Below are 23,594 nucleotides of genomic sequence, written 5' to 3' on the forward strand. Positions count from 1 at the left end.
CCCCGTTGCTAGGAGCGTTGCTAGGAGGCGATGACGCCCCTCCACAGCTCGGCAGCAACTTTCCAGTAGGTCGGGCGCGCTGGCCTTGCTGCTGGGAGCAAGGTTGAGAGCAGGAACACGAAGGGGCAGCGAACAAAGAGCTCCGACGCGGGGCGGGGGCCCGGCGCCCGCGCTCGCCTGAGTCGGGCCTGGCGGGGCGGGCGGGGGAGCCGGGGGTCAGCGCCCTGCTCCCGCGGGCCTGCGCAGGCGGCGGAGCCCGTGTCTACCTGGGTGGGGGTTACTCGCGGAAGGCCACGGCTGGGTGTCTCCTATTTGGGTCGGGTTTTGGAGCGGAGGGTGGGGCGGCGCTCTCAGGGCTGAGGAAGCGGCAAGGTCTGGTCAGTGCCTTTTACGCCCCGAGACTTTCGCTGGGAAGCTCTTTGCCTTGGAGAAGGACCCTGGCCAGGGGAGAGACAGAGGAGTGTGTGTGACCTGGGTGACGAAGTGTGGGGGGAGCTACACAGGATTCTCTACGGTCTGGGGCGCTCCTCACCAGCGTCCTGCTATTTATGGCTGCAGGTTTGTGCAATTGATACATTTTGAAAAAAACTAATCTATGATAATCAGCCCGAAGTCTGATTCCTTTTGAAGCTGTTTGTGGCTACCTGCTGGCATGGTACTGAAATTTTCAGAAAAATGCTACCATGGTCTAAAATACTTCCTTAACACGGTTAGAAAGTCTTCATTTTGATCCAATGGCTAATATTCAGACTGCTTTAAAATAAAAATGAACAAAAGCGATTTATTGTATTTCAAAATGAGACTGGAGAATTATACATTTTTGGTCATTTACACTTTAGTATAAATTTACCTAATGGATTGTATTATCTCTGCTTTCACTCAAATTATATTTTTATTTTTCACGATTGCTTTTTGTTGTCATTGTTCAGCAGGGTTGTTTTTCTGGGGGTGTGGGATGATATTGTTAAGGGAGTAAAGTGGACAAATTTGGGCAGTGAGCCAAATTGAAAAGGGGAAGATGACAAAACATATACAGAAATTTTACCCAAAACTAGCCTCAGAGAGGGAATCCCACTGAAGGAGGAGGCACACCACTTCCTTGTTCTCTACGGGACCAGAACTTGAAGAAAGAGAGCACCACTGGGAATCAATTAAAAAGAAAAGTTGCTGTCTTTGTAGCCAGCGCAGGGCTGCTGTGCAGTGTTGTGTTGACTCCTGCAGTGGCAGGTATTTTGCTAGGCTGTAGGGGCTACATGAAATGGTCCTACTACTCTCAGGGGCTCCTGCTCCCTGAGGCACCCAGTAACTACCCATGCTCTAAAAATAAAAATTTAAAAACTTAAAGTTAACAGTTTGTTCAACCTAAGTTGAACCTTAAATAAAAGCTTAAAATATAACTGTCCAGAAGAAGTAACTAACAAGCCCAAGTGAACTGAATGACTGATGATAACATTTCAACTACGAGGTATGAATGGGGCCTTTGAGACTTGTCCATCTCAAATCCAGAGATGGCCTCAGCCAGAATTACACCACTGCTATGTCTTTTTTATTCACACTAAAGGAAGAAAGGAGCTAGTATCTCAATCAGCCTTGCCTTCTTCTCCAGCTCATCATCAGGAGACTCTCCTCCTTGTTCTACAAGGTCCAATCACGACGGACTTTTTTGTTTCCTTGCACTGGCAATGTTCTCACTTGCCTCCGGTACTTTATACGCACTTTTGGTACCTCCTTAATGTGCCTCCCTCATACCTGACTTCTGGTCTCAGCTTAAATATCACTGTCTATAGAGGTTGTGTCCTCCCACACAGTAGATTAGCCCCCTACCTACATTCACAAAGCACCCAATTGATCCCATTTAGCAGCACTCATCACACCAGATTTTAAGCTAGTTCCACCTTGCTCACACTCTGCCCCAGTGTCTTGCACAGTGTCTGCTAAATCAAAGGCAACTGAGAGCCACCTGGGAATGGATGCATCCACCCTTTCCGGCTAGAAACCCCTGTTTTCACCTGAGCTGTGCAGCCACGAGCACAGCCACAAGTTGTCCTTTTCATTTGTTCAAGGGGGCAGGGAGGGCTGCTTTCTGCCCTTAATGAAATAATGAGTATATACAGCACCATTTTTTCCTGCTCAGAACATTTCATATAGGACACTACCAGGCATTGGGAAAAACTCAAAAGTCATTTATGTATTTTCCTAATTTCCTTTTCTCTGTGTCCTCCAAAATGGGTATAAATCCTCTGAGCTGAACTCTCTCATCTTTCCTTAAAATCTTCTCTGTCTCAGGTGGAAAGTAGCCTCCACCATCACATGCTGGATCTCAATGGAGGAAAAAAATCTGGGGAGAACCAGCTAATTTGACCAATATGGACAGCACTCCTACTTTTCTAGTTTATCAGACTGGACAGGACACCTTCTTTTCTGTTATCTATATAACACCAAAAAAACTGCCAAATCCCCTCTTCATCTGGGACCACCTAAGGAAATTTAACAGATGTTGAAATATGTAAAAGAAAGGTCAAGGTAATCTCAAGCTCACAGAGCTGCTTGGTGGCAGAGCCAGAAATATAAAACAGGTATAAGCTTCATTTTTTATTGGGCGATTTACGTCTGCTGGTATAATTTTATAAATTCTTACATTCTCCTGACAATGGTATTCACATAGTAAGTGATTAGAACAAATCTTTCACTAAAGAATTTGGATTTGAAGTTAAATATTAAAATACCATACAATTCACATTAGAATTCATCCAAATTCTAATCCTCTCACCAGTCAATCTTGTCCCTTGTAGAGACAACCACAGATGTAATACTAATCCTGTCTCCTACTCCTTATCTGTTTACTGAAAAGAATGAGATGTTTTATTATGTAGTAGAATGCACATTAAAATTCATCAGAGCTCTGAAATGTCACCCAACCCATATCTCTGGATCTCCCTGGAGAAACCCCAGGGAAAGTATAAGGAGACTATGAAGCTTACAAGACATATAATGAGATTTGACTCATCAATAAAATATTACTCAAGATGGTTAAGATTTTTTTAAATTACTATAAAAGACTTTAGAACCATAGTCATAGATGACTTGCCTCAATTATTTTAACATGTAAGGATTGGTAAGTCTCTGTTCAAACAATGTCAAGTTTTAGGTTCTGCAGATGATAAACTCTTAAGATTTAATAAGATGAAAAATCTGAAATCTGTTACCTTTGCAATATACTGCTTTTGCTCATAGTCTTATTTTTTTTGCTTTGGTGTTGTCATTATATATAAGAATGTTCTGAGCTGAAATGTGTGCTTGTGTGTGTAAATATTTGAAATACAATATTCAACCTTGCTTATACTACCAGCACAAAGCCCTTTGCCCTGTGACTTTGGAAGTATGAACCAAATGGTGTTTATTTGCAATAAACCTCCCTTAACAGTTTTGAGATACTCTTAACTCTAACATGACTAAAAGTGAGCAAGTAGAATCCTTCATCAGCCCGTAACAATTCTAGGGCCACCATGGGTTGGGAAAAATTTAAGCAACAAATGAGCTTGCAGCATCTCCCCCAGAACTAGTTCTTGTTTAATCACCACTACCACAGTATTTTAAATAAAGTACTTTTTTAAAAATGAAAAAAGAGAATGCAAGTGTGCCAGATAGTGTCTAGAAAATTGTCACCAAACTCATTTTCTTGGGCATACAAATTAACTACAATTTCCTGACTTCTTAAATACAGACAGGGCCACCTGATTAGTTCTAGCCAATGGAGTTTGGGCAGAAAGGAACACTGCCCACCAATAGACCAGGCCTCTTAAATGTCTCAATTGATTCTTATGCTTTTTCTTCCTCCTCCCCCACCTCCATTTGCATAGCAATATGTTCCTTCAGAATTCTAAGGACCCTGAGATTGCGAATTCACAAAGGAGACTCAGTCCCTTAGACTTAGACTCTGCTAGAAAGAAAGTTGTCTAGGCAAAAGCGTCAGCATTGGCTTTTAGATTAGGGAGATAAAACTTTCCTGTGTTAACCCATTGACATTTAGGGTTGTTTATTATGGCAGGTAGCATTATTACCTCAGCTAACATAGTATGCAAAAATGACAAAAACAAATTTTCTCTAAAACACCTAGAAAACTTTTTTTTTTTAAGATTTATTTATTATTTAATTCCACCCCCCCTCCCCTGGTAGTCTGTTCTCTGTGTCTATTTGCTGCGTGTTGTTTCTTTGTCCGCTTCTGTTGTCCTCAGCGGCACGGAAAGTGTGGGCGGCGCCATTCCTGGGCAGGCTGCACTTTCTTTTGAGCTGGCGGCTCTCCTTATGGGGCGCAGTCCTTGCGCGTGGGGCTCCCTCCACGGGGGACACCCCTCCGGGGCGCGGCACTCCCATCAGCACTGTGCATGGGCCAGCTCCACACGGGTCAAGGAGGCCCGGGGTTTGAACCGCGGACCTCCCATGTGGCAGACGGATGCCCTAACTACTGGGCCAAGTCCGTTTCCCAAAAACACCTAGAAAACTTTTTATTCTGTTATCTTTTTTTGTGTAGGGGGTGTCAGCCATGTTTTCACTGCTATGGTAAATGAACACCTATTTTTTTGCCTTTTCAAAACCTTCTCAGATGCAATTTCTTTATTGCAGGTGATCTGTACATTAATATAGTTCCTTACTTACCCAATACTCCCACTACTTAATATTTAGTACTTTAAACTAGCATTTGAGTTGGTCAAACTAATTAGTCACTCGTTTGTATATGTGTTCACCATGAAAGCCTATGCTAATGCAGCACCCTAAAACAAATAAATTATAGGGACCATAAATATAATACTTTCAGTTCTAATATGTATGTCTGTAGTTGATATGGTTTTAAAGATAATGGTTTTTTGTATATACTAAAATAAGCAATATCATTCAGGCCCATAAAATTTGCACGTTGATGCTGCAAAACTGAATCTTTTTTTAACATAAAAAAAAATTTCACACATATACATGTAAGCCATCTGCTCAAACTTTATTGATAAAATCAGTGCAGAAGTTTTACAAAATTGGAATGATTTTCAGTTTTGAACTATCATGAGTTCAGTTGCAGCAGACATTTTGTACAAACTGGGGCTAATGCTTCTTCAATGTTTCTGTTTTAAACGAAAGGCAATTAGAATTTATCCTCATGCATTTAAATATCTAATACAGAATTAGTTTTTAGGCTGCATAAAATATGCTTTCCAACATCACAGAAAGACTGAAAATCTGCCTTTTGTATTATTTATACAAGAAAAAGAGTATGTCTTCAATTATGAACTTATTCTTATCACAGGTAGACAATTTTGTTTTCTAACATTTTCAAAGGATGTTTCTAACACAAGAGTATTGATGTTAAATATTTCACTGACTTTCCCAGTTAAAACACAGGACATAACAGTCATTAAAACCATTGTTATGAAATCTTGAACATTACAAAAGGTAGAAAGACAATCCATTTTTTAACAATTTTTAATGTTTCCAAACATTTCCTACTCACTAATTATGCACTGATAAAAGTAAATCCAGAAATGTGGGGGGTTGTTATATTTAATACCTCTTTGTTCTGGGAACACTAGAGATACATTCATACTTCTTAAATAGAGGACACAGTAAGTCAATAATTCGTACTGTAAGAAAAACAAGAATACCTACATGGAAAGTTCTGAAGATTTTCAGAAATATCCAAAATGTAGGATCAACCCTTAAAAGAGAAAATGCTTTTTTCCCCTCTTATTAAACCTCCAAACTTCCCAGGAATCTTCTGCTGGAAGACTTTGGAGGAGGCAGTGTGATAGCAGTAAGGCTTGAAAATGCCCATGAAGCAACAGAGAGGTTTGGGGAAGCTCCTACCTGGCAACTACCAAGAATGGCCTTGAATGATCAATTTGCCAAGGAATACCTTCTAGTGACTTGGAAATCTAGAGGAAGACCAGATGTTATACTAAACCATTTTATATTAATCTATACCTAAACATGAAATCAATAATACTATTGACCACCATTCATTACCACCAAAACCTCAGGACTATCTACAGTACATTACATTACATTAAAGTAAACATAGAACAGAAAAAGTCCAGATTTATAAGGCCTACCATTTCCAGCATCCCTCTAGGAGTAGAACTGCCATACACTTTTCTAACAACAGTGTGCCCCATCTAGGGTAAAATCTCCTTGAAATAGTTACGAATGTTCAAAATGAATGAATCATTCACATTTATACTTTTTCATGCAAGGTCTTCGAGGACACCCATCAAAAGTTGAGATAAAAACGAAAACTAATATTTTAAAACAACAGAACTGCACACAATGTGCATATGATGAAACATAAATGTGTGAATGTGAACAACTGTTTTGGATGCCATATGAAGATTTAAAAAATTGAGAGATTTATCGTGCACTGTGAACATAAATACAATATAGTTATGAAGAGAGTGGATGTAGCTCAGTGGTTGAGCATCTACTTCCCATGTACCAGGTCCCAGGTTCATTCCCCAGTGCCTCCTATATAGTTATGAAATCTTGGATGTACCTTGAAAAAAAATTTAATAGTTCTCCTTTATCAGGGAGGTGGTAAAGAATATCTAGGAAGAAACTGATTGTATGGGGATAGAAAGTCACTTGAGAAGGAGGAGAGAGAGAAGACTAATTCTGAAAAAAAATAATGTGCATTGAAGGACCTCTTTTTTGCTGGGGGAGGGATTTTTCCAAATAATGTAGTTAAATTCCGCTTTGTGAAAAAATGCTATTCAACTTAATGCTTTTTCTGAATTCAAAGTTCGATTATTCTAAAGAGGAAAGGTCTGCCTTCAACTAAAAAGTTGGCAAGCCTACTGAAAAGATGGATTTGTGATTTGTTGTGTCATCAGGATGGTTGAGGAAAAGAATTAGAGCCTAATAATTTCTACCATTTCAAAGGCAGAATAACTAATAACCATACCAACTATAACTTTCAGCTGGACCAATTACTGACATTATGAATATAGCTCAATGATTGGCAGGGATCTTAAAGTGTCAATTGCTTATATATCCACATCAAGAGTTGATCAAACTTTAATATAAAGATAATAAAATATCTCATAGTCTTCAAAAATCCTTAATTCTCAGTGTGTGTGTTCTATTAATGAAGGAATGAATGTTTCTTATTCCTACAACAACCTGGTGAAAATAGGTAAAATGAGTAATAATATTTCCATCTGATCAACACAAAATGAAGCATTGCAGAAGTGGCATTCATTTTAGAACTCATTAGTGGAAGACTTGGTACTAGAACATAAGTTTCATTCATTTTTATCCAATATACATTCCATAACCACACCTTTCATCTCTGCAATAATGCTCCATAACTTCTTGCAGCTATTAAGGAAAAGGTAGTCAATTTATAAATAATGTCAAAATGTTCACCATATATTAATCATCAGTCAAGCCTCCCCATTAAGCAGTGTGACTATCAGTATTATTATTCCAACATCTATCTACTTGTTCAGTGGGCCTATGAATTATCATCTTTCCATTCAGAATTCAGAGTTGCTATATAATCCAGGTGCTTACATACCACTTTCAGTTAATTGGTCCAATTGATTGTGGCAGGGCGTGATCACAAAGCCTCCTTTCTCTTGGCAGGAGTGGTAAATGTAAAGTCATATAAACTAGTAGCAGAAGGTAGTTTTCTATCATGAATCAGTAATAGCATAATTAGCACTTTTTATCAATGTATATGTAAATCGCTGCTCAACAAAAGATAACAGTACAGAGTTGTTAAATTTGGGGATCATATTCTTACAGCCTTTAAAACTTTCTGTTTATAGTCCAATTGAGGGGAAAAACTTAGATAGATAAATATAAATTATAAAATTATGACATTTTTCATAAATCTTCTCCCAAATGTAAAACGAGCATTTCACATAAGTGAAATGCATTTCAAATTGGAAGTTACTACCTTTTATTTGGTGGATCATCTGAAGTGATCCACCTATTCTTCCTGAGAACACATACATCACCAAAATTTACCATAGCAATTGGAACTAGAAATAAAGATAAATAGATTTTAAAAACCATCATGCTTCTTCCGGAAAATACAAGCCATATCTTATTTGAAGAAATTATCACAGAAATATCTCAATAAAATAATACACAAATACTCTTACAAACTTCAAATAATAAAATCTACAATAAAATTAAATTTAAAAATTCTGGAAAGACCTTTTGATTTCATAATAAATTTTAACATGTAGCTGCTATAATATGGTGACATAAAGAATACTGCATTATGACTTGGTAGAGTTAAAAATTAATAAAGTAACCTCCAGGAAAATATGGCAAGACTAGTAAGCTTTGCTCAAGGTTCAGCTACAAGGAACTTGAAATAATCTTGAGAGAAATGTGATCCAAGAATGTGAATATATTATACAGAAAAACTTAAATGAAAATATCTTTCTTTCAGTGTACATGTTCCTCGCCTAATTGAGGTTTATATTGACAGCTTCCAATACCTTTTCCAAAATATCAAGATCTTTATCAAATAAGAAAAGTGTACTTTTTATTATGAGCTATCAACTGGGAAACATGAAAAAATCGTCTTCAGTAAGAATTTTTAGGTCATCAAAGATTTTGGCTTAATATACACTGGATCGAGACACTTTAGTAGATATTTGAGAAGAACTTTTGTGATATTAAGAATTACAAGCAATAAATCCATTGGAAAAGCTCCCATAATTTTCTTACTTTATAACACTGTGTCAAGAATTAGATTCAGATTGGCTTAAAAATTGTTTGAGAGACTAGAAACCAATTTTTTGGCTATCTGCCAAGGTAGGAACCCTCCCAAAGTTGACCTTTTCATAGGAATTTCATAGGAATGCCTCAAATGTGTCTACTTTTTAATATCTAAGACAAGTTTTAAACAAAAGAAAAAGGGAAGTAAGGCAGGCCTCTTTGTTCACGTTGTCATCCCAGTCTAGCATTTACTGTCCTCAGTTCACTCCTTCAAAATACAGAAGGCAGCAATGTCCTTCACTATTGAATCATGGAGCTTATAAGAACTGCTTCACATTTGTTTGTACAGATCTAGCATTCAAGTGTCTCACTGCCTTGCAAAGGGCACTCAATATTCAGTTATAAAAATAAAAAATATTAAATATTCAACTTCTATTTCTTGCTATAACTCTGAGTATTGCTGGAATTGAACATTCCATTTCTTCTCTCAAATACAAAACATAGCCATTTATTTTGAAGCGAGACATAGATTGACAAACAAGTATATTTATTTCTTCCCTAGAGGCAGCATAACTTCCACTTTCCTTTAATCCTTTACTTTTAAGGCAGGGAAAGAGACCATTACAAAAATACATTAGCTAAAAATTAAAAGATACTAAAAGATCTTATTGTTTACCTAGAGTTCTTATCAGAATCAAGTTAAAAATGGAATATTTGGAAACAGAAACACTGGCTAAATGCAAACTCTTTTATTCATCTGATAATTGTCAGCCCCTATCCCAGAGGATGGAACATAATACGGTCAATAAATTTTTTTCAAATGAATAAATTTTGTATAAGCAAAAACAATAAAAATAGCAAGTCGATACTTTAAGAGGGACAAAAAATGCACAAATGTGACAACGCCAATGGAAAGTCAGCCTTCACATCTTTCTCAAGGTAGAACTGGCAATATTAGCACTCAAAGGCATGAAGTAAAACTCTCATGTAGACACCTTAAGACATCATAAGTGAACAACTGAGAGCAGCTAGCAACATTCTGCAGGTTTGTTCGAAGAACATCCACATACCTCCATGACTGACCATGAGTTTGTTCTGTAAAGCCTCAAGCTCTTTCACAGATTCCACAGTGGCTGTAAATACAGCTGATTATGGTCTTTTGTCCAGGAGACAGCTCTGTGACCCAAGGGACCCAAGAGCAGTCAAAGCACCATAAGACAGGAAACTCACCCTGAGCCTGGAAGCATCCCCAAAGCCTCTTGAACAAAACCCAAATAGGAACTCTCCAGAGAATAGCTTTTAAGACTCAGAGAAAAATCAATGTGAAAAAATTGTCCAAAGAGGGAGAGAGGACAGGCCCAGATTGTTACTGTTGATTCAGTTTTGTGATTACATATTGAATATTAGACCTGAATGAACTTTATGAAGACTGTCTTCCTGGGCTTTCCCATTCTCCTACAGAGAAAGTCAACACCTCATATATATTTTTCTATTTTAAAAGGCTCCCAAAGATGTTGATCCTGTGACCACTCTTGGCAATTCCCCCTCTGGTGACACCAAGATCCACTTCAAGTCCTGGGCTTCCTAGAAGCTTTCTCTGGTTAATTCAGCCAAGATATTTCACCACCTCCCAATGACTCATGACGAGGAACTATACTTGTTTATGGCATGTGATTAGGCAATTAACAATTACAAACCAGTGAGCATTGTTGTTTTAATTATGATGACTAATTGTTTCAATATGCAGTCACAGAACTCCTGAAAATTTTAAGATTTTAAGCTCTGTCCTATCCAAGCCAGCATAATGCTAGACGTCAGGAAATCCAAAAACACCAAACACATTTTTCAGTTAATGCTAAAGACCATTCATATAATTCTCCTTATATTTAAGCTACACCTCTCGTGGTAGAATTTAGGCAAATGCTTTGATTCTGTCCACAGAGTCCAGAAAAGAAGATGTGCACTGTCTTCTTGGCAAGAACTCTCTACATTCTGGATGTTACAAGAAATCACTCCACAACCTTCTCGCCTGCTGTCCAGCTCCTTTGACTTCCCTACATCTTGAATTATTCCCATCTAACATCCCCTAAATGAAGTGATTCTTATCCAGTTTTCTCACATGTCTCCTTAATTGGGAAGCCTAGAATTTGAGCCAGTTACTTTGGCAAGGCTCTCTTTGGAGGATAGCCTCACAGTTCCACATCCCAGTATGCTTAGTTTCAAACCACAAATAGCACCCGCCTGATTCACAGTGCTTCTTTACACTGAACTGGAGGTGGTTTTTTTCCTGATCTCTCCAGATCAAACATGCATAAAAGTTTTTCTAAATTCCAAGTTAACTCTCCTCTTCACTCAAGGTTTGAATCACTTGAGAACAACTGAATGTGCTTTCTATTATATCAACAAGTCACCCTTAAAAACCATTTTAAAAGTGAGTGAGAATTGATTCTGATGGAATTCCTTTCATTATGATCCCTTAAGGGGAACAGTGATAAGTATCTCGTCCTGAATAAAACTTTTCAGTCCAACACTTAGATAAGTTTTGATTGTTGTACTATCAGACCATTGAAAAATCTTTACCTATAAGGATATAATATGCACACTTAATGTAGGCTAAAAAAATGCTGTCCATTTTTTAAAATGTCAGTGTACGGTCACACCATTTATTTTACTTTTTCAGATCTAAATTGAAATATGTTCTCAAATTGCCATGTTTATCAGCTCTTTTGGTGGGGGCCACAACTTGACTTGTCCACATAGGAATAGGAGAGTGGGGCTGGGGGCCAGAGACACACAACAGAATAGGAAAGGAGAGAGGCCTTGCCTGTGATTTATCAAGATGTGTACACAACACCAAGGGTTTGCACTGCCTCCAAACTAAGTGGGTAAAAGACAATGATTCGATCTCGTTTGGGATTAATTACAACTCACAACTTCCTCCATATACCATATACCATATACCATATGCCATATACTTCGTGTGTCTATCCTTGTTAAAGTATCTGAAAATTGTCTTTAGGTTTTCCTATAGTGTTATTATTTTCACCAGAAAAGAGAAATAAACTTTAAATGTTTTTTTTTTTTAAGCATGATTTTGAAGGGGAAGAACTGAGTGTTTACTATGTGCCAGGCACCACTATGTTAGGCATATTACATCTGTCACCTTCATTAATATCTTTTTAAAAACCTTATGAGGTAGGTAACATTTCCATTTTCCAGTTGAATAAACAGGGCACAGGCTGGCTAGTAAGGTTACAGAGATAGCAGAATTCCCAGGCTAATGCCACAGCCTGTGCCAAATTCACTGAATCAAGTTAGAGGTGTCCATTTCCCCCATCTTTAAGAATCTTCTAGAATTCTACCAGTTGTCAAAAATTATAACTACTTAATCTGAACTGTCTCTTGGTATATTAGTATACTCTTCTTGAATATATGTCAGTGGATGCTAAAGGTATCCAGCATATTTATTCTTTCATTCTTCCATATACAGACTTCATATTTTTTGTTTTTGTTTGATAGTTTTGCTTAGAATTTTTGTTGGAACAAACTCAATGATTATTTTAAAATGATAAAATATGTTTGCATTTCAGAATTATCTATGATTAGCTTTTTGTCTTGATCAAATGTAATAGAATGCTCTTTAATCATCATTTCCTCCAAACTAAGGAAAGATAGCACATGCGTTTTCTAGCCCTGTTGGTTTATCATTAAAGAATGTGCCTCTCTCTGGTTGTATAGCATTTTAAAATAACCCTTCCCTCTGCATTTTTCTGATTTTAATATACTGTCTTCTGCTGTGGACGTATAGCCAGGCTTTAACCCACTGTTCAGTGGCCATCCTGGACCCTTATTTAAATTAACTTAGTAGCAATCAGAGAAGCGCTTTCATTTCACCCTGACATGGTAGTCTCAAAAAATGATTTAATTCAAAAGAAAAGAGGGTTTTGATTCTCGGGTAAGATAATCTGGTATAGCCAAAATGTAAAGCACAGTGACTAACCAAGAACTAATTATAAATCTGTAAAATATTGGGAGATGTACATGTTATGAAGGCAGAGTCTGTCCCAGGCTCACTGTAGCACTTAGAACTTGGGGGAATATCAACGTCTGAGATTAATCAGTTAGCTTTCATTGAAGGAGAATCAGTTAACAGTGCCTAAGGTGAATGACAGCGCAATACCATACTCTTTTTTCCCTTATGATCATAGCGATGATTCTTTCTCAAACTTCTGTGCAAATGAAAATGCAGGGTACAATACCTCCAAAGGCATTGTGGAGTTTTTTAATACTAGAGAAGGCAAGACCTCCCCTGACAATTATGCAGCATCAGCAAAAACAGGGTCCAAAAACACTGTGCATCACAGAGGGAGCTAGTGAAGGGCAGCAAACATGAGAGCAGGTGCTTGGCTGCCTGGTGAATGGTCCATTTAAACATCCAACAATAGTCAGAGGCGAGAGGGTTGCTCCACAGCCACCATCATGGTTGGTGAGATGAGCATGTTCCAATTCGGTATAAACTCAGTTCCTGAAAGAAGGCACACTATAAAGCAGATTTCTATAAATCAAGTGCATCATTTGTCCTCAACAATATTATTTTAAAAGCATGATCTTCAGGAAAAAAAATCACTGAAAGAACGGCTCATGTAACAAAAATTGGTGCTTCTTCAATTTCAACTATCGCTAGGAGCTATTAATCATTAGCTAGATAAAATAGGCAAAAGCACCTTTTTCAATGAAGAACCAACTAATTATCTTCCATAACTCTTTTGAGAAGCAAATGTAGCTGTAAAAGCTCAAATGAAAAAACATGTAAAATGCATTTGTGTCTAGACTTTGCCAAGAAAATAACGAGTTTAAATGCACAAAATCAAAAGATCTTTCTAAACTAGAATTTCAAATCAATGTAAAAAAAATCAGCCTCATATTTTAATGCATCTTGTGATTAGCATTTTATATTTATAAATCAGTGTTATGGCGAATGTTGCTGTATACTCAAATGTGCAGGCTTCCTACACAGCAAGTAGCACTCGCATAGATATTAGGAAAATTTAAAAATTTAGTAACTTATAAAAACTAAAGAATGCATTATAGGCAACCCTTCCCTGTATCATAGGCTGACTACTGGAAAGTAAATCAAACATGCAAGAATATCTCACCTCACCAGCAAAAAAAGAAAAGAAAAACTTAGAAACGGGTGGGACTAGGCAGAAGAAAATGAATTACAGGTAATTACTGGGCAGAATGAAACAGGGGACACAGCAAAATGTAGAGCAGGAAAATATGAGGGGGGAAAAATCCAGGGCGTCTGTACAATATATGCAGATTTTTTTCAAATGTAAATTTTAAAGTGAATGCTGCTTTTATGTTACTGCATAAAGGAAAGCATAACGAGGCTGCTCTACTTCCCTTCAAACACAAGGGCATAAAGAGAGTAAGGGATGTGAAAAGCCAATTCTTTGTGCTGCTACTTAATCAATCGCACTCAGTTCTACTTGATGGCACAGCCACACTGCAAAGACCACTCAGCTCTTAATGGATATAATGTTGAAGAAGCACTTTGAGGTCTCCCAAAGAGAGGTAAGGTAAAAACCCAAAGGGCCATGGTTTTATTACTTATTCTCAGTAACTGAGCTGCATTAGATTTGTGAACTGAAAATAAAATAGTAATTTATTTTGTGAATTCTAACTCTTCCGTATAAAACCACTTATTTCAAAGGTTGAAACCTGAAATCATAGTAGAGTTATCCAATGCCTTAGTCTGGTCTTGTCAGGATAACCAGTACACACTGTAAGGAATAAATACGTTCTTCAAGTGTTGCAGCCTACGCTTACAATCTGTCAAAATGTGGAGCCGAGGAGGAGTTATGTGTTTCTAACTGTATACATCCATCATTAGCTATCACTCTTCCCACAGACAGAAAAAAGTCAACAATGAAACATAAGAGCTAAAAATAAATGACTAAGCAATTGCTCAGAAGGTCTGCACATCAGGCACAGTGTTAAATGTATACACATTCCTTCCCTGCTCTTATGTGCCAATTGAAAGTAATTGAAAGAAAGGGCTCATATTAAAAATAAAGAAAAAGAAAAATAAACATGCACTGCAAAATATGTAAAAGTCTGTCATAAGTAAAATTCCATGCTAATAAACATACAAGATCAGAATTGAGTGGCATGTTTCCAGAATGCAAGTAACGATTAATATACATTGCTTCAAATGCCATGAAAAAATGACAGTCAGGCACTTCAAATGCTCAGAGTAAATGTTAGTGTAATTCCATGCAAGCTGAAAATATTTCTTAATTCATAATGTTATAACATGTTTGTTTCTGAGTCAATCAAAGCAATAATTATTAAGGACCCATTGTATGCCATTTACTATGTTCTAACGATTGAAAACATTGAATTAAAGGAATATGATTTACATGCAAAAGGACATTCAAAATATATGTATGTATATAGAGACATGAATATAGAAAACATATTATCCAGAAGGAGAACTCTGGGTTCAAAAAAAAAAAAAATCAATAAATCTGTGACTTAAGTTGGTCTGTAAGAACTTACTAGGTGAGAAAGACAGTATATAAACCTTGAAAGTTATAAGTGTCAACTTTTACATATTCAAAAAGAGACAATTGTCTTTTGACAATGGTTTTTTTAAACTTATTTTTAGCTTGAAAAAAAAATCATCTAATCAAATCTCACAGAGTCCCCAATATGTAAATGAGATAAGAGGTATTTAATTCATACAAACTGTTTTACATGTGTAAGTTTATAATGTTTACTTATTAGGTAAATAAATGAAGATTTTTTAATAAAGAGAAAATGTGAAATAAGGGATTATGAATGACAGGAATGTTCTTTTCAGAGTCTTAGCATCTAATTCATTTCTGTATTTCAGGGTCTTTTTGTGATGTATTAAGAAAATTTTTATTTATATAGATAAGAGGTTACAAATAATAATATTTAACAGCTCCTCTGCATCTCTTCAGGCAAAGAGAGATAACAAAAGAAAGTTCATTCCATAGTCCAAACCAAAACACAATGACATTAGCATGAATTCATTCATCATCACTGGTCTCAATCATGGTAACATTTTCCATATAGTACACTTAGTTGTGTATGTGACTTTTTAAAAAATTAGAATAATGAATTCCAAATTCAATATCCTTTTAGAAACTCCAAAGCTCCACCCAGAATATCCTAGCATTAGAAGAATACCTGTTTGAAAGCCTGTCTTTAAAAAAGCCTTTAGGACGTGCTGACTGTGTCAGGAGTCAGCAACAGTCAACAAGGAGGATGCGGCACACAAACGCCCATTGGCAAAACTAGGATTCGAGCAAAGTGTGCCACCTGCAGATCTGCTGACCTTTGGTTTCCTTCATTTCTTCCCAATGGTCTTGTTCCTCCTCTCCACTGCTATTTTGGCCTAGAGCAATCCAACCAATCATCTCTTTACGCTTCATAGTGCGCCTGTTATAAACAGAAATCATCAACGTGACATCAGAGAGCTGAAAGAGGGCAACCTGGAAAACAAAGGTTTCCTTATAGACAGGATTGGGCTGACCACGGCGAATGGACGTCTTGCAGCGGGACATCTCTTGGCCCACAGAATTGAGGAGAAAGAGTTTTCCATACGTGTCTAAGGCAAAAACAAAAAAGAAAAATAAAAGCATGAGTCCTTTCTGCTTTGCTGATTTGTTGTAATATTTATATAGGCTGCAAATTTCTCCTTTTGGCATATTCATCAACATCCTTAGGTCTGGTACTTGCTGATGAATCAACGCATCTTGCATGAATTATGGAAAGGGATTATGACCTTGAGTGCCTAATGTTTCATGCAGTCCACTCTCTTACACATCACTGAGGCTCATTAGAACCTGTGCACACACAGGGGTATACACATGCATAAACAAAGGTATTTGTGGACATACACCAGTTCCTTGCCCACATTTTATTTGGGTTAACAAGAAAAATATATGTGCTTTTCTTTTCATAGCTAAATACACTTCTATGCCTGGGTCAAAGACTCTCTTCTCTTCTCACTCTCTACATACTCTTTGGATCATCTTATCCACTCCCATGACTTCAATGACAGCTATCAAATGGATAGCTCTGGCTTAGACCTCTCTTCCAAGCTCAAGACCCAAATGAATGCCATACATTTCCTTTTAGACATTCCACATGTATCCATACTCAATACAGCCCCCAATCCAAAAATTTGCTGTTACAGTGGTCGCCATCTCTGGGAATAGTAGCATCATCTGCCCGATCACCTAAGCCATAAGTTTAGACTTCAATTGTGACATGGTTGGCTTCCTCACCCCCAGTCCATCCAGTCACTAAATTCTGTTGATTCCATCTCCTAAATAACTCCCAAATCCACCCTTTGCTTTCCATCCCCACTGCCAATGGACTCTCAGTGAGCTCAGGACACCAGCATCTCTTACCGGCATTACTACACATTTCCTCACTGATATCCCAGCCACTGGACTGTCCCAATCCCGCAGCCAGAGCCATCACTAAAATGCAGATTTGGCCAAGCTGCTTAGCTAGTAAACAAAACCCAGACCCTCAGCGATCTCACACTGGTCTCAGAATAAAAGCTAAGTTTCTTGGTATGGATAATATCCTTTAGCCCTGTTATCTTCTGGTCTCATTGCCCACAACTGTTGCTTTCATACATGGAGTTTCTACCATTTTGAACTATCGCCATTCCTTCAACCCACCTGCTTTCATTCCCTTTGCCTTGTGTACATGCAGTTTTCTCACCTTGAACAATACTCCTAACAATGCCCTGAACATCCCACCTTCACATTCCTTCTATCAAGTTCACTGCAGATATCACTTCATCCAAGAAACTTTGCTGACCTCTATACCTGGCCCCCACTAAATCTGGTTCAGATAACTTCCTGTGGGCTCCACTAAAACCTAGTTCTAACCCATCTAAGTGCTTATCACCCAATATTGTCATTCTCTGTTTACTTATCTGCAAGACTGTCAGTTCCCCGGTGGCAGAGAAAGGGATTGCTGTGTTTACCACCGTACCCCTAATGTCTGGCCTTGTAACATGGGGTTTTCACTCAATAAACATTTTATTATATAACGAATATTGGTGATTGGCTATGGAGGTCAACTTCCTTTTTTCTTTTAACCTCGAGTTTACAAACTTATAAAAGCAAGCCAAAAACCCTGGTTTTGTCATCCCTTCTCTATAATGCTATAAAATGATGACCAGAATCATATATTTAAGGCATTTACAGAAAGGAAAGAAAACATCTAAATAGTACTACGTCTAAATATCTACTACTTTTGCTAAAATTCAGGAATGGCTCATTACAAAGAAAAAAATCACCTAAGACAATTGCATTTTTCTTCCTATCACATGATTTAGCAATTTCTTGACTTTCTCTTAAATACTAGAGATCTTTACAATGTTTACCACTGTCTTACGTGTATACTATTCTTTTTAAAACCTACACATTAGGGTATTTCCCCATCTATCAATCTGTACATTTTGTTCAATGCAGGCTACAAGTACTCACTGCTCACTTTCCCACCTAATGAGCAGTCAAACTTTTAAAAGTATAAACCCCGATCTCTGTAATTTACTGTTCTCTTCAAGAGCACTGTAAGATAGGAAACAAATTACAACCTGCAGTTTTCTTTCTATGTTGATCTTTTTCTATTCCGGTTTGATGTGTTATTTTATGCACTTATCTGCTGAGAAACACAAGGTGTGAAATTACACTTCAGGTGTGAAAACACTTCTCTGTCTCAGAAACAGAGCTCTCCACTCTTCAAACTGTTCTACGGAAAAAGCTGTCAAAAAACCAACAATGGGGGAATGAATTTGCGTTTCCGCAACTGTACAGCTAGCCACATAATTTCTGTAGGAAAAGTTCATTCCAGTCACCAAACTGCTCTGGCAATTCTATTGCCAGTTATGCCAGGGGGAACTGAATTAATCTTGCAAAACAAAGACCTGCTCATTTCATAAAGAGAGCAATTTCAAGATTTATCCTCTCACAAGATCATTTTCTAATTATGAGACAGGCCACTTACTACAAAACCACCATCACTGAAGTTGGCTTGTATATATATGACGAAGAGGAAAAATAGTAATTTTATAAGCAATCCAATCTGAGGACACATGGTCAAAGGAAGGTAAATGTTATGATTGTCCCAATTCAAAAGGGAACCTTTTATCAAAAATAATGTATTTACTTTAAAAAAAATTTTTTTAAAGAAGCTTTAGATTACATAAATGGTACATCAAACATACAGGAAATTGCCACATATCCCACCTTCCCCTCTCACACTTTCCTCCTTAACAACATCTTTCACTCACATGGTACATTTATTACAATTGATGAACACATATTGAAGCATTGTACTAACCAAGGACTATAGTTTATATTACAGCATACACTTTCCCCCCACAATTTTATCAGTTTGACAAAATGTATAATGGCCAGTATCTGTCATTGCAGTGTCATGCAGGACAATTCCAGTATCCCAAAAATGCCCCATGCTATACCTATTCTTCCCTCTCCATCCCTTCACAACCTCTGGTGGCCACTGCTTTTATATCAATAATACAAATGCTTCCATTGCTCAAATAATAATGTCTACTTTGGTTCATAGTTGTTTTCCCCTCTCATGTTTGTTCATTCCTAATTCTTGAGGCATTTGCAATGGTGATGCCTACCCTGCCTCCAATTGAGAGGGGCTTAGATGCCATGGGGCAGATAGATGGAAGTGTATTGCTTGCAGTTGCTGCTTCTTGGGATGGGTGCTGTCCATTATCATCCTTTTGTTAGTTGTCCTGGGTGAGTCCGATGAACTGGAGAGTAGGTGTTGCAACTCAGCTGAGATTAAGGGTTCAGCTGGCATATGAAAAGACTGAAGATTTAAGTTTCTGGGACATATTTTAACAAAGCTAATTATAGTTTCAAATAAAAGGGGCAGAAGAGCCGTGTGCAGGAAAATTATAAACTAGCCTAACTCTGTTACACTGGGGGGCATATATTCCAAAGTAAGGCCCAATAACAGGGTGCCAAATTCCTAAGATTGTCTGCCCTGCCTAGTGTCTAGATGTCTCTAGAGCCCTCAGGAGCCCCGCTGTTTGAGGCACTGTTTACTGTGGCAGTCAATGAGATCCTGCTGAGACATGCATAAGCAGAACCTCTGGAATAACCTCCCAACTCACATTGAAATCTCTTAGCCACAGAATCTCATTTGTACTTAATATTTCCCCCTTTTGGCTAAGGTCTTTTTCAAGTTTCCTCACTGCTAGGTGCTTGGTAATAATCCCGAGGTGCCTGCTCATACCAGGAAGTAATGTCCCATTCTGGGGGGAGGTAATAAGTTTATTTGCTGAGTTTAGCTTACAGTGAGGACTCATTTGAGCAGCAAGGAGGCTTTCAGGAGGTAACTCTTAAGCAATGTATAATACTAGGTTAAGTTTAAACTTCACAAGAAAAGGTTCATAAATACAACCATCAGTAGCAAGGGCCTGGAATAATGGTCTGTCCTCCTTTGCTAGGTGATGCCCACATACTCAGGGATTTGCAGCTCTATTAGAGAATGTAGCAGGACTTCCCAGAATGGGAATTTCGTATTATCTCTGTTATCGGGTGGGTCTCCACCCACTGCGGCCATGCCCTATGATCATTTGAGCATATTCATATGCCATAGAAGCAGGCCCCAGGTACACCCCTCCCCAATATCACTCCATCACAGACACCCCGTACCAGTCATCCTCCTCTGCCACAGTTGTGACAGCAGAGGCTGTGCCCAGAAAATCCACTTGCCTGGAAGAGCTGGGGAGCAAAACTGGGTAGCTTATGGTATTTTGAGGTTCAGTAATTTACTCTGATGAGCACCAGTCAGAACAGAAGGAGAAACAGGAGTCCAGTTTCATAAATATCCCAATTAAATGTGTCCTTTTATTCTGTTTTAATTCTTTGGAAACTGATAATATTTGACACAAAACTAAGTAATAGTCTATTTTCTGGTGATCCAGAAACGTTTTTGGTGTTTTTAGTAACTCAAAGCCACCATCAAAAGACTGACTGTCTCATAATCCCTTAATAGTTCTGGAAGCTGCTCATCTGAGTCAGCCCATCAATTTCTTTACTGACCACTTGTTTCTTTCTCATTAAAGAAAGAAGCCACGTGTACCAAAACGTTTAATGGTACATAATGCCCAATTTATCATGGCACAAAAATATTTCATTTGGAACTCAGAAGACATTTCCCCAAAGGAACAGCATAAAACCCAGGGGTTATTTATAGAGCACATGCAAAATCTGCCCATCTGTAGCACAGTATTCTACTGCAGCCTTGGGCCCCATGTGACCATGGTTTTCTGGCATGCAGGGCAAAGGAAAGGAATCTGGCCATTTACTCTCCTCTTAACTTTTGTTTTTTTAAATTTATGTAACATTTTAAAAATACATATAAGCATAGAGAACACTACATAGCTCCAAGTACCCACCACACAGAGACGTGAAATTTATGCTTCTGATTTTTGTTTTGTTTTGTTTGTTTGATTTTCAAGGAAGGAAACATTATCATTGAAGACCCTAGTATCCCTCATTGAGCCTATTCAACTTTTCTCACTAGAGGAAACTACTCTCCTGGATTTGGAGTTGATTTCCATGTCTGTTTTTAAACTTTTACTTTTTAAATAGCTGTAAATAAAGGTATCCAAAATAAATTTAGGAGTATTTTTCAAGTTTAAAATATTTAACTAGCATTGTTCATTTATTTTAACTGCCATATAGAATTTCTGTGTATGAATAAGCCACAATTCACTTATCCATTCTCCTAATTAATGGCATTTGTTTATAATAATCAAAATTTTAAACGATTTCAGTGAATATAATTCTACATTTTGCATTGTGCAAATATTTGAGAATTTATTTACGAAATAGCTAGGAGTCCATCACTGTGCTCTTTATGAATTCTAGATAGAAAATTTTGCTAGTTATATTTATTGCTAAAATTTTCTCCCTGACTGAGGCTTATTTGTTCACATTATAGTAACGTTTGTTGTACAAGTATTTTAAATTTTTGTGGAGTCAGATTTATCAATACTTTCCTTTTTGGTTGATGCTTTAAAAAAAATTGTTTAAGAAATCTTACCCAAACTCAATAGCCATCCATATTTTCTTCCATTAGGCTTAAGAATTTTCTTTTCAGATTTGATCTTTAATCCACCTGGAATTCATTTTTGAGTGTGATATGAGGTAAGGATCTCCTTTTTTTCCCTATGGGAAGCATTATTATTTAAATGGTCCATTTTTTCCCCACTGATTTCTAATACCACGTCTGTTAGAAGTTTCCAGATTCGAGGGTCTCTTCCTGAGCCTATTGGCCCAATCATATTTATAATCACCTTATAATATGCCTTGGTACCCGCTAGGTACCTGTCATCTTTAAAACTGTTTTAGTTATGCTAAGTTCTTTGTTATAATTTGCTCTTGCATGAGAATTTTAGAATCAGCTTGTCAAGTTCTGTAAAAAACAGACCAAAAAATATTGTTAGGATTCTGATTGGAATTGTACTGGATTTGTAGATTAATTTGGGAAATTTGTTATTTTTACAATATGGAATCGTTTTTACCAATGAACATGGTATATCCATCAAGTTTTCTTTTGTGTATTTCAAACTGTTTTGAAATTTTTCCATAATTTTCTTACCTATCTTTTGTTTTTGTTAATGTTATCCGTTGGTAGCTTAGATATTTTGTTGCTGTTTTAAGTAGCAATGTTTTAAAACTCTACTTTCTAAGTCTTTTCTGCTGATGTCTTAGGACACAATTGACTTTGTAATTATAAGAAATATCTTAGTTTAAATTTATAGATTTTCTTGTATTTTTAATGTTGCTAATTAGATTTTCTACAAATAATCACTAGTTTGTTTCTTCCTATCAAGCTTTAAATTTTTTCTTTCTTTTTCTTATTCTACTTCACTGTCTGGAGCCTCCAAGTGAAATGTTGAGTTAAGAGTGATACTAGTGAGAATCTTTATCTTGCTTCTCCTGACTTTAAAGGGATTGCAGGATTAAGAGGAATGGTTAGTAATAGATTTTTTAAAAATGCCCACTGTTGGATTAAGCAGATTCCTTTCTGTGCTGTGTATTAGCTGTTGATATTCAATACCATTTCTATCTTTCTAAGGTCTTCTTTGTACTAAAGCGTCATAAAGCCTTAAAATGACTTTCCTCTAACTCTCTTGCCAGTAAAGTTCCAACTAGAGTCCACCAATGAAAGGTACTTGTAGGAGACTGGAAAGCAGAGGGAAGGGAGCCACTCCTCTCTAGTAATAGCTGCAGGCACATATGAGGACATGTTTAAACTTCTTTATAAGAACCACTCCATCTGTGTGCACAGGAAACTTCCCTGTGATGCCTGCACTTTTGTATTTCCTGAAAGCACTTTTTTTAACCTACTCCTCAGGCTTCCAATGGGTAAGCCTTATACTAAACAACTTCTGACTCAAAATACATAGTCTTTTCTCTTTTCCTCACAAAATCTGACATTGTAGTAACTGGTAATCTGAACAGGGATGTTGCCCTAATTTAAAAAAAAAAGAAGAAGAATGGATGTTGGCCTAGAATTTGAGTGCCAGATGATGAGGAAACTAGTATCAGAGGATTGAACAGTGGGAATCCTTATTCCATATTCTGTGGTGGTAAAATTGTCAGCTGCTATAACTTGGAAGAAAGAGCATATGCCTAATGAGTCTGTTGCTCTGAAGAAACAGGTTGCAAAACAGAAGGCTAGAAATGGGTATTCAGTACGGCGGGCTACATTTGGGATGGGTAGAAAAGAGATAAGCTTAGGAATGAACTGACCAGTGTGGA

The 23,594-nt window shown here is 37.4% G+C and overlaps 1 protein-coding gene across 7 annotated transcripts in view; it reads right to left on the reverse strand.

The window, feature by feature from the left end:
• Positions 1–4,972: 4,972 nt before the first annotated feature.
• Positions 4,973–23,594, reverse strand: part of SYT16 (synaptotagmin 16) — a 298,663-nt gene continuing 280,041 nt past the window's right edge. For all 7 annotated transcript variants that reach the window (XM_071213896.1, XM_058293313.2, XM_058293314.1 and 4 more), the window contains one exon: positions 4,973–16,360. In XM_071213896.1, the coding sequence (XP_071069997.1) occupies positions 16,047–16,360 (314 nt within the window). In that variant the 3' untranslated portion in view covers positions 4,973–16,046. The remainder of the gene's footprint in view (positions 16,361–23,594) is intronic.

The sequence above is a fragment of the Dasypus novemcinctus genome, chromosome 3 (assembly GCF_030445035.2).
Source record: "Dasypus novemcinctus isolate mDasNov1 chromosome 3, mDasNov1.1.hap2, whole genome shotgun sequence".
Taxonomy (NCBI): Eukaryota; Metazoa; Chordata; class Mammalia; order Cingulata; family Dasypodidae; genus Dasypus; species Dasypus novemcinctus.